At 30.3% G+C, this 12,987-nt stretch overlaps 1 protein-coding gene across 3 annotated transcripts in view; it reads left to right on the top strand.

Moving 5' to 3' along the window:
* The window catches only part of Ascc3 (activating signal cointegrator 1 complex subunit 3), a 382,235-nt gene that overhangs the window by 272,102 nt on the left and 97,146 nt on the right, over positions 1–12,987 (top strand). For all 3 annotated transcript variants that reach the window (XM_046430755.2, XM_046430758.2, XM_058575411.1), the window contains exons 31-33: positions 6,057–6,194; positions 6,281–6,401; positions 7,533–7,665. In XM_046430755.2, the coding sequence (XP_046286711.1) occupies positions 6,057–6,194; positions 6,281–6,401; positions 7,533–7,665 (392 nt within the window). The remainder of the gene's footprint in view (positions 1–6,056; positions 6,195–6,280; positions 6,402–7,532; positions 7,666–12,987) is intronic.

Below are 12,987 nucleotides of genomic sequence, written 5' to 3' on the forward strand. Positions count from 1 at the left end.
AGGAAGGAAAATGGAATTAATCTGACATAACTTTTCTATGTACATATATTAATACACCACAGTGAATCTCAACATCATGTACATCCACAGACTAGTATCCCAATTAGAATAAGATAATACTCCATGTTTGTATGAATTCTACTGTCATGGATAATACTGTTCTCAGCTATTAAAAGAAAAAAAAAGAAAGTAAACTCTGTCAGAGGAATCCAGCAGCATTACCAGTGATAACATGATTGCACCAAATGAGTTGGGTTGACCTAATTAACTTTAGAATTAAAGAAACAAGTTTTTTTTAAAAAAAGAGTGAATCCTAATATAAACTATGGAGTTTAGTTAATTCTGTATCTGTATTATCTTAACAATAGTAACAAATGCACTACACTACTTAAGTAATTACTGTTAATTAAACTGTCTTGGGAAAGATGGGAACTCAGTGATTTCTGCTAAAATTTTACATAAACCTAAAGCTGTTCTGAAAAATAAAATCTGTTATTTTAAAAAATTGTAAAGAAATCAGAAGATGTAATATTTTTTTCTTAGAGAAAAAAGGTCATTTTTCATAACTTTATTTTTAGGTATAGGGGTGGAAATATTCTAACAACAGCAAATAAATAAATAAATTTATCTACATAGAATTCCCAACTTATGTGTCTAATACATTCCTCATTAACTCAAATCTTACCTGTTTTCTGCTTATGGTCTAAAATAATGGGTCTAGCCTTGAGCCTGGTAAATAATATCATTTCTTTAAGTAGCTATTTGAAGTTTCTCTCACTTGTGCAGTGATTTGGGAGTGACATTCTAGTTGAAAGCATAGACTAGAGCTAGGTTTCCTGGGTTCAATACTTACTGTCCATTATAAGTAATGTGACATTGGTAGGCTGCTTAAGCTCTGAGCCTTATATCTTCATCTATAAATAATAATAACCCCATCCTCATAGGAATGTGGTGAGGATTAAGGTGTTGAAAGATTTAAGATACTGAAACATAGTAAGTGTTCAATATATGCTAACTGTTCCAGGTTGTAACAGCACTCAAAAAAGTATTCGATTTTAAGGGGTTTGAGTTAGGAATGTTCAACTGGTAAAGTCTTTGGAAATATCCCAAATTCCAAAAACTCCTGAAATGGAAATACTTCTGGTCCTAAGCATTTCAGATAAGGGATATTCAGATAAGGCATATTTATAATATTACTGATGGTACAGAGATAATAATAATACCTTATAAACAGGTTACTTTGGCTGAAAAATATTTGATGAGATTGATCTTCCATTTGTCCTTTTGCTTGTGATCTTTCACAGATTAAATTTATGTTAATAAAGTATTTTATGATGATGCTACTTTAGAAAATTAACTGCAATATTCCTTTTCAAATCATCTTTATCTACATTGTTAATATTTTTAAATTGTAGATTAATGTAATACCTTTATTTTATTTATGTTATTTTTATGTGATGATAAGGATCAAACCCAGTGCCTCACAAGTGCTGTCCACTGTGCTACATCTCCAGCCAAATTTATTATATTTAATTACATGTAAATATGCTCATATATTAACAGTATAGTAAACTATTTTGAAATGTGGCTGTCTTTGAGTTTGAGAAGGGGCAAAAAAAGGAAAATAATTTTGGAGTATTGGTAATGTTTGGAAACTTATTTTTAATTTATTGTATTTCTTTAATTCTTTTCTATTAGTAGATCAATAGAATGGTCTAGTGTATCTTTCATTGTTATTTCTCGCTTCTGTCTATGGGGTTTATCATGCAGAAGTATATTATCAGAAATTAATAATTACAAGGAAATGTTTTAATTTAACATCTGTACCAGATGTGACATATTTAAAACAATTGATAAACATTTTTCAGTGGCATATGGTCTGAGTCTGACATGCTTTGAAAAGAGTACAGAGTTCTGATAATGAGGATTCTGTGAAAATGGGAAAACCAGCATAACAGATATGCTTTGAGAAAGTATGGGTTTTTAGCATCTTGAAACAATATATCACACTCAAAGGGACAGAATTGGGCTCCACAATCTGTTAGCTCATTCTTGTCCAATCTGGTCTCCTCCTTTCTTTTGGAGCCAGTGTTGTCATCAGCTCACTGAATTATATTCTGACTGGAATGTATTTCAGGCACAGAGTAATGTGTCTACTTAAATGGAATCCTATCTTTCTATGAAAGTTTTTTGAGTATAATGAATTTAAAATATAAAAAAAATTCTATTAAGTTAAAGTAAGTGGTTCAACAGTTTACATATGTGCCTATTCCCCTGTTGCCCTAAAAAAAAGAAAGACCACTACTTTGAGCAACATAGATGTTTTTCTTTTATGTATAATTTTGAGTAAATTTTTATTTAACTATTAGGTGGTTAGACATATTGCAAAGGCTGTTTATTATGAAAATACCTACACATTATAATAAATGTTTAACAGAAATTAACAGGAATAAAAAGTTCTCTATTGAAGTTTTTTATTATGATTATTACTAATTCTGTACAGCCCTTCTTAACAAGAATTAAGCCTTAATGCCCTTAGGCATCCATTTTTTTGTAATAAATAAACTTGTCTCCTACCCATCTAGTATGGTACTAGCTATTCTTGGAAAAGTTGAGATGGTAACCCAAACATTTTCGGTGGACACAGGTCTTTATTTTTTTTTATTTTTATGTGGTGCTAAGGATCGAACCCAGCGCCCCACGCATGCCAAGCGAGCGTGGTACTGCTTGAGCCACATACCCAGCCCACTATAGGTCTTAATTTTGTTATTCAATCAGGATTGAGAAAGGCTACTGTATTAATATTCAAAATCACTGAGACTTTTAATGTGAATCATACAGAGTTGTACAAATTAATTAGATGTTATGTTAGAACTATATTACCTTATATAAAGGATTAAATGAGATAATCTTTGTAAAGAGATAAACACAATGCCAGACACATTGTAAGTGCTCATAAATGACATCTATTATCATATTTTAAGCTTTCATTGTCTGAAAATTTTCCTAAAAATTTTTGGTTGTATTATGATGTTTTGATCAAGAAGAAATTTAGTTTGAACTACAGAAATAGTTTTAAGTACAGTAAAATGTGTGATTTGATCCAAGAAATTATATTTTCAAATTTATGTAGGGTGTCTTACTCATTTTATGCTTAATAATTGAGTAACAACAATAAATTTTGTTTTTTTATTCCGATAATTCATAATTTATCCACAGAAACCATCTAATAATAAATGAAGTATTTTTTTGTGATTGTCCTCATGAGCATTTTAAGTCTTTGCCATTCAAATATACAAATAATTTCTTTTTACTGTATTGATTTATGTGAGAGTGGGCGTGGAAAGAATGAGAAATAGCTAGCCTTCCCTGATGCAAAGACAGGATGTTATTAATGCTTCTCCAGACCTCCTGCCATAGGATCCTTTCACTTTTCTTTGAAAAATGATACATTATCTTTTAGGTATGATTGGCATTGCCATGGGGCACTATTAAATACACAAGTTATATGTAGCTACTTGAGTTACAAAGCTGAAAAAAAATCCATGGAAGTAATTTTTAGCACAAGAACATCAGTGAATAATTCCTGACAGTGTAAATTGAAGATACTTTATGCAATGAACAAAAAGAAAATGGGTAATAAGCACTTTCTTGAGAATGGCTAACATAATTTACAAAACGAGCACCTTTCTTTATAGTATACACTTGAAGACAGCTTACATATGCTAATTTTAAAGTAAAGTTTATTTATGTTAATATATCTCCATATTCCTGTTTAGAGGTTCATAAAGTAAATAATGTGGAAATATCAGGTGACCACAGTGTATTATGAAATAATAAACTGCTGATACTGCATTTAACTCAGTGAAAGTTGATAAGTAACATAACATTTCTGATGTAGATGTCATTAAAATATCGCTTAGTTGGTGCAGTACTTTTTATATACTCATTATCAAGCTAACCTTCCTATTTTATGGATTATTGGTGTAAAACAGCTTGTTTATACATAAATATGCTTTTTAAGTTTCTTTTTGATTATTGAAAATAAAATAAGGACAAAAACAGTTGAAGTAAAGAACTATATAGCCAATGTTTCTAGTATAATTGATTAATCATTAGGAAAAAATGCCTGGTTTTTCACTATAATTTCTATATGGCAATTTGATCTTATGCATTTTTACCAAAATGAAATAGCCAATTGAAGTTTTTCTAATTGAAGATTTTGAACTACTTAATGATTTATGCATAGCCAGAAAATTAAATGAGAGGAGGAGGTCAATAGAAGAGGAAATAGAAATGAGATCTGAATGTTAGTTTTTCATACTTCTATTTCACGTGTATAAAAACTATCCATGCACTTATTTCCATGTTCTTCTCTACTATTGAATACTGTTGCGATGTGATGATAAATCTGTAGAAATAACTGAAATTTCTCCTTCTTTTAAATTCTCGTATTTTTTCAGATTACTTGTTCTCTGCATTACTCCCCTCATGGAGTTGCCCAGAAAGAACTTCCTGTGTTGCACCTTAGGTCATTCTCTGCTTTAAGGACAAGTTGAGATCTGTCATTAAACAAATCTACTTAGTTTTTTACAAGGAATAAGTTTTATAAAATAATAAGAAGCAAAAGAAGATGATGATGATTAGCGTCTTGTTGCCAGTCATTCCACTTGTATTTGCATTGAGTATTTTCCATGTATAATGAAAAGTGATAGAATATTCAAAGGTATTTATAGAATATGAGTTTCAAAAACCATTTAGACATATTACAATTTAGTGAGCTAAATTGAGGCTGGAAATAAAATCTGTCTAAAAATATTTTTAAAAAGTAGAATATGAAAAAAATTTCAATATAGTAAAGTTACTATTTATAATAGATAAGGAATTATATAACCAATGTTTCTAGTATAATTGATTAATTATTAGGAAAAATAAACTGGTTTTTCACTATAATTTCTATATAAAAAGAAGTTACAAGTAATTATTTAAACTTAAAAATTAAATTATAACAAGTTGAAAAACTAACAGATGAATATTATTGTATGTTTTTGAGGAAAACTTTTCTAAGCAATAAGATATAAGGGAATAATTTAAAACTTCATGTCCATAAAGTTAAAAATACATGTAAGTAAAATGAAGTATGGAAAGAGCTGGATAAAGATATTTATATAATGGAGACAGAATGCATGTACACTATCACAAGTAATAAGAAATAAGCTATTATATCCACTTAATATGAAAAAGTCATTTACAAAAGAAAAAATCTGTGAATATGAAAAGTGTTTAACTACACTATTGATCAAACAAATACAGAGTAAGCAAAAATATCCCAGTTTAATATCTACTGATATTTAGAGTTTTTAAGAGTAAAGTAACATGGAGATACTGATATGTTTATATGCTTCTCTATAAAATCAATTTTGAATAATCATGAATGTCCTTAAAACATATTCATATTCATACCTATTACAGAATATTTATATTGGGCTAAGAGGATCTGTTAATACACAGCCTTGAGGAAAATTAAATGCATATGTAAGACTGCTATTATTATTTCTAATATACAGATAAAGATACTAAGGCTCAGAGAGGCCATGTGACTTGTTCAAGCTCACAAAGTTTACTAAGAAAATGAAAGTTGGAAAAATTTATGTACATCTAGGGGGATATGACTGATTCTTTTGTCATTTTTATATATATTTTCTAAATTTCTGACACTAAGCCAAAAGGAGGACTAGGACTTTTATATAACAAGAGATGAAGGGAGACACAAATATTATAGGCAATATCGTATCATTTGTAATAGTTTTTAATCATTAAGAGGATAATCCCATTTGTCTACAGATTTTTTCCTTGTTTCATAAAAATAAGATAACATTATCTGCATTTAATTTAGAACATATATTCTTACCAACTATTCTTTTTAATGAACTTTAATCAAAGCTGTAAACATAATCTTCATTTTATGCCCATACAATGTCATAAAAAATCAAATCTTAAAATGAAAAATTTTAAGTTAATACACCTACATCTTGTTATTTTATTTTCATTTTCAGATGGAAAACATAATTGGAACAGTACGAGATTCCAACCTGAAGTTGACACTTGCTTTTGGAATAGGAATGCATCATGCTGGCCTCCATGAAAGGGACCGAAAAACAGTAGAGGAACTATTTGTGAACTGTAAAGTTCAGGTACTTTTTTTCTCCAATGAGTACGTATTTAAAAGTAACCTAAAAGTTATATGTTACTTAGATATAATATTATCTTTTATTTTTAGGTTCTTATTGCTACAAGCACGTTAGCCTGGGGTGTAAACTTTCCAGCTCATTTAGTAATTATTAAAGGAACAGAATATTATGATGGAAAAACAAGACGTTATGTAGATTTTCCCATTACAGGTAATTTTTTTCAATTTACAGAGATACATTAAGTTTCCTGTTTAGCTTTAACAACTTAAATTTTCATGAGTTAATATTTGTACCTCCTATTTTAGCCTTTACAATTTAAATGGACTCAAGCATGCTAGACAAGTGCTTTATCACTGAGAAATACCCCATTCCTTTTTGTTTTATTTTACAACAGGATATCACTCAGTTGCCCATCCTGGCCTCAAACTTGTGACCCTCTTGCCTCAACGTCTCAAATAGCTGGGATTATTAATTGATTTTATTGAGAATTGGTCACATTTAAACATACAGTAAGCAAATTTGTAATAATAATAGAATGCAAAACACTGAGCTGTTTTATTTACTTTAACTTACCCAATTTGTTAATAAGCACTAAAAATATAACTGATTCTTCCAAATTCATAAAGTACTATGAGAAATTATTAGTGATAAAAATTTTTTTGATTAAGCATTTAGTGTTTAATTTTAAATCCATTTCACCAGAAATGATAACTTCCGTGGGACTTCCAGAACCAAAGCACTTATTGCTATAATGAATGCATGAGCAGTCTATTAAGATATTTTAAATTTTAATAAAGTCATTTTCAGTTGGTTTTGAAGAGGGATATATATTCAATATACATTTCTACTCAATGAATACATGTAAAACTCTATCATTTTTAAGCCATTGTTTATGTCAGATTCCTGCAGTATAAAAGAATTTTTATCCCATGGACAGGAAAAAGACAAGGCCTAAATAAATACATTATTCATTGTAGAAAATAATAAAAGGGCTTCACTGAAGAGATTTTTCTATATAAGTTTTATGTTTTTCTGTTTAATTAAAATAGTAACATTTCTTACCCAACGTCTTTAATCATTTAACTAAAGGAGACTTTCATCTTTTAATAGTGCCAAATACCTTTTGCGGAACTCAATATTACAACATAGTAACTTTCTAATTTGTCCTAAATTTTCTGAGTAAATTATATTAACTTAGCAAACTTAATAATAGCCATCACAAATAGAATATGTGCTCTTAAAATATTGTTTCCTTTGTTATTTTGTTGTAGAAGCATGCCTTCATCATTAATTCATACCTTCTTCCACGTGCCACTTTGTAGAATATCTCTTGTTTTACAGATGTGCTCCAGATGATGGGAAGGGCTGGGCGCCCTCAGTTTGATGACCAAGGCAAAGCTGTAATTCTGGTTCATGATATTAAAAAAGACTTTTACAAAAAATTTCTGTATGAACCTTTCCCAGTAGAATCAAGGTAAATTTTGCTTTAAATTAATTTAAATGGATTTATTTTGTAGAAAGTTTTAGTGTTTTTCTGATTACATTTTACTACTTAAAAATGAGTAAAACTTGTAGTATAAAAAAATTACTAACTGTGAAACATTGTAATTATCCCAATAATACTTAATGATAATTTTTATTTTTAAAAAATAACATTTTAAGGGGCTGGGAAATGGCTCAGTTGGTAGAGTGCTTGCCTAACATTCACAAGGCTCTAGGTTCAATCCCCAGCACCACCAAAAAGAAAAGAAAAGAAATCTTAAAAATAAATAAATAACATTTTAAGAGAACAAATACAGTACCATGTGCAGCCAAATTGGCTCTGGAGTCAGATGACCTGGATTGAAATCTGAGCTCGGCCACCTGTTTGCTCAATATTGAGCAAGTTATTTAATTTCTCAGTGCCATGGGCTGCCTATCTGTAAATGAAAATTATAACCATACCAATTATCTCACAGTGTAATTGTAATGTTTAAATGAATACTGCTTGAATCATTGTCTATTATATAGTAAGCATTTTGTAAAGTATTAGTTTGATGAGAGTTTTAAAAATAGAGTTAATATCTAAAATAAGGGGTATGTAATTAATAATTTAGGTTGCTAATTTATTTCAGAATTATCCCATACTTCTTTATGGGCCCAATAACTACTACTCCTGCTGCAAAATCTTCCCTCATTTTCATGGTTGAAAATAACCCTTTCTTCCTCAGATTTATATTTTCTCATATACAACACTTTTCACATTCTACCTTTTATCATAGTGCTTTTCTATATACTCTCCTTTACTTTAGTATAGTCTAACTGCATTGAGGACAAACATGTTTTTCATTTATATTGTAAGTTGTTGAGTTTTTTAATCCTAAATGCAAATAATGTTTGTTTTTTTAATTTGAAAAATAAGCATTAAATGTTGTGGAATACAGCTAAAACTATGCTAAGAGAAAAATTATGACCAAAAATTTATATGTTAAAAAAGAAAAAATGAAAAATTAGTTATCAAGATTCTGTCTCAAGAATTTGAACATCAGCAAATTGAACTCAAAGCAAGACAACATAAAGACAAGAGCCCAGTGTGGTGGCTCATGCCTATAATCCTAGTGGCTCAAGAGTGAGGAAAGAAAATCGCATGTTTAAAGCCAGACTCAGCAACATAGCAAGCTCCTGTTTCTAAATTAAAAAATAAATAAATAAATAAATTAAATAAAGGGATGGGGAATATGGCTCAGTTGTTAAGCACCTCTAGACCTCTAGGTTCAATCCCTAGTATAAAATAAGTAAATAAGAGCAAGAATTAATAGATTAACAATAAACATGGATCAGAGAAAAGTAAAAAGTGCCAGAAATTGGTTCTTTGCAAAAGATGACTTAAGACTGATAATCGAATCTCAATATTAGGAATGAAATGATACTATAGATAGTAAAAGGTAATAAGATAATATGAACCACTTTATATAATAATTTTTAAATTTTGGATCAAATGGTAAAATTTCTCTTTAATCATTCATTAAAACTGACCCAATAATAAAAATCTCAAATTACCTATCAAAGCAATTGAGTCTTAAATTTAAGATCTTTTTACAAAGAAATCTTCTGACCCAGATGCTTAAGTAAATTGTTCATAGCATTTAAGGAAGAAATAGCATCAGGTTTAAATGAAACTCTTCCTCCTAGAAAACATAGGCATATTTGCCAGCTTTTTTTAATCAGACCAGAATAGTTTGAATGACAAAACCTAATAAGAAATTTATAAAATAGGAATGTAACAAACTGTATCTCTCATGAATACAGATGTAGAAATTCTAAACAAAATTTTAGTAAATCACCCTAAGATGTATGAAGACACGAATGGTGTGACTCTACTTCATGTATAACCAGAAACATGAAAAATTGTGCTCTATGTGTGTTCTTTGAATTGAAATGCATTCTGACATCATATATAATGAATTAGAATAAATAAATAAATTTTAAAAACATATAAATGCATCAAAATTATGTTTAAAATGTCACGATACACTTTTGTATCTCCAAAAAAAAAAAAAGTAAATCAAAACCAGCAATACATAAAAATACATTACAGCCAAATATGGTTTGTTTCTTAAATATGAAGATTATTTGTTATTTGAAAATAGATGAGTATAATTAACATTAACAGAAAAAAAAATGAGAAAAACCTCATGATTATCTCATCAATGTTTTTAAAAAAAGCATTTGACAAAATTCCATACCGATTCATAATAAAAAAAACAACAACATTGCAAGCAGGCATATAAATGAATCTCCTTAATCTTATGGGGTATCTACAAAAAATCCACTGTAAGCATAATAATTAATGAAGAAATCAAAAGTTTTCCCTTTTGAGAAAACTGTATATCCTTATGTAGAAGAATGATATTAGATCCCTATCTCTTACATTGCACAAAAGTCAACCCGAACTAAATCCAAGACTTAGGAATTAGACAAGAAACTTTGCAAGTGCTAGAAGAAAACGATAGGTCAACATGTCAACATTGGCATAGGCACCAACTTCCTTAACAAAGACTCCTTAAGCCCAAGAAATAAAATGAATCATTAAGTGGGACAGCATCGAATTAAAAAGCTTTTGTATAGCAAAGGAAATTGTTTGAGAGTATGAAGAAAGGGGCCTACACAATGGGAGAAAACCTTTGCCAGCTATTCCTCTGATGGAGGATTAATATCCAGAATATATAAATAACTCAAAAATATTAACACCAAAAAATAAATAAGTAAACCAATTAATAAATTGGGAAAAAAACTAAACAAACTTTTCTCAAAAGCAGAAATACAAATGGCCAACAAATATATGAAAAAAATGATCAATATCCCTGACAACCAGGGAAATGCAAATCGAAACTACATTGAGATTCCATCTGAATCCAGTTAGAATGGCAGTCATCAAGAATAAAAATAATAATAATAATAATAATAATAATAATAAATATAAATAATAATAAATGCTTGCTAGAATGTTGTGGGCGGTACACTCATACATTATGGTAGGTTTGCAAATTAGATCAACCACTTTGGAAAACAGTATGGAGATTCCTCCAAAGAATAGAAATAGAACCACCATATGCCCCAGCTATCCCAGTCCTCAGTATTTATCCAAAAGAATTAAAATCAATACACTGTACTGACACAGTCGCATCCATGTTTATAGCGGCACAATTCACAATAACCTAATTATAGAACCAACCCAGGTGCCTATCAGCAGATGAATAGATAAAGAAAATGTGGTATTTGTACATAGTAGAGTTTTACTCAGTCATGAAGAAGAATGAAATTATGACATTTGCTAGTAAATGGATGGAATTGAAGAACATGCTAAGTGAAATAAACCAGACTCAGAAAGTGAGGGGTCAAATGTTTTCTCTCATATGTAGAAACTAGACTAAAATAAGGGAAAAGGGGGAAGGGTGGAAACCCCATGAAAATAGAGGAGAGATCAGTGTAAATAGAAAATTGGGATTAAGCAGTAGGATGAGGGACAGGAAATGGAAGGAACTGCAGGATGAAATTGACCAAATTATGCTGTGTACATATATGAATATAGCACAGTGAATTTCACCTTTATGTTTATCTATAAGGCACAAATTAAAACAATAAATAAATAGAAGGAAGACCAATATAGTAGAGGAAGGAAAATAGGGAAGGGAAGAGGGGAGGAAAAGAGGACGCACTGGAGCAAAAGTGAAACAAATTAAATTCCATGCATGTATGATTATGTCAAAATGAACCCAACAATTATGTTTAATGCACTAATAAAAACAGTTTTTTTAAGTTTTCCCTTTAAAATAGGGAATGATAAAGAGGAGTGTTGTAGCCAGGTACAGGTCGCACGCCTGTAATTCCACTGGCTCTGGAGGCTGAGAGAGGAGGATTGCGAGTTCAAAGCCAGTCTCAGCAAAAAGTAAGGCACTAAGCAACTCAGTGAGACCTTGTCTCTGAATTAAAAAATACAAAATAGGGCTGGGCATGTGGCTCAGTGGTCGAATGCTCTTGAGTTCAATCCTTGGTGCCCCAACCCCCCCCAAAAAAGGAAGTTGCTTATATCACTTTTTGGTAAACATTGTGATAGAGTCATATGCTACTATAATAGGATAAGAAAAACAAAAGTTAGAATATCCCTTTGAGCAAGGTAGTAAAAGCATACATATCAGGATGGTTTTCTGGGGCACTACCAATGCTTGATCTTGGTGTTGGTTATACATGTTCACATTGTGAGAATTAATTGATTTAAAGACATATAATTTGTGTAGTTTCTCTGTGTATACTTCACTATAAATCTAACTACATTTTTTAATTTCATACCTTGATATGGCCCTTAATATTTTATCCATTGTAGAATATTCCATAGTTTATTTATTCATTTCTCTATTAATGTGTATTTAGAAAGTTTCCAACTTTTTCCTCTTGTGTGTAATGTTGGAGTAAATCATTTTACTTTTCTGACCTCACAGGTTAATGTTTCTTTATCGGGTCTTCATGAAAAAGTGGAATTGGCTGGATCATAGTGATTATTCCAATAGATATTGCCAAGTTGCTCTCCAAAATAACTGTACCCATCTCTATTCAACTACTGGTGAATTGAGAATAATGGCCACTTTTTTATTAATGTATATTAATTAGTGATTTTTTACATTCATTTTTTTCTGATCATTTTCTCATTTCGTTGCCAAAGTTATTTTTATTATCCCATGAATCATAATTTATTTAGTGTTTTATTTTCTTAGGCATTGCTTACTTCTATTTGGTTTTTGTTGTTGTTGTTGTTTGGTGGTGGTGGGTTTTTTTGTTTTGTTTTGTTTTGGTGTGTGTGTGTGTGTGTGTGTGTTCAATGCATTGAACCTGGGGGATATACCACGGACTTACATTCCCATCCTTTTTTTTTTTTTTTTTTAATTTTCAGACAAGGTTTTGCTATGTTGCCCAGGCTGGTCTCAAACTTGTGATCCTCCTACCTCAGTCTCCTGAGTCACTGAGATTATGTGGGTGTAGCACCATTCTTAACCTTTTGTGTGTTGTATATAAGAAAATAAAATGAACTTTTTTGCAAGTGTTTCACCACATCTGAAAATCTTCGTATATTCCACAATACCTAATATAATAATGTCTTCTTATATATCCAGGCACTTAATGTTCACCAAATAAATTTTTTAAAAAATCTTTGCTCACGCCTCTCTCCTATCATCCCTTTCTTGCCAATGCTCCTTTAATCTGTCCCAGTATTTATTCCATACCCTCTCGAGTACTTTATAAGTATGCTTTTCCTGTTGTC

Source organism: Marmota monax, unplaced genomic scaffold (assembly GCF_021218885.2).
Source record: "Marmota monax isolate L192 unplaced genomic scaffold, Marmota_monax_Labrador192_F-V1.1 WCK01_AAM20220418_F8-fsc00013, whole genome shotgun sequence".
Lineage (NCBI taxonomy): Eukaryota > Metazoa > Chordata > Mammalia > Rodentia > Sciuridae > Marmota > Marmota monax.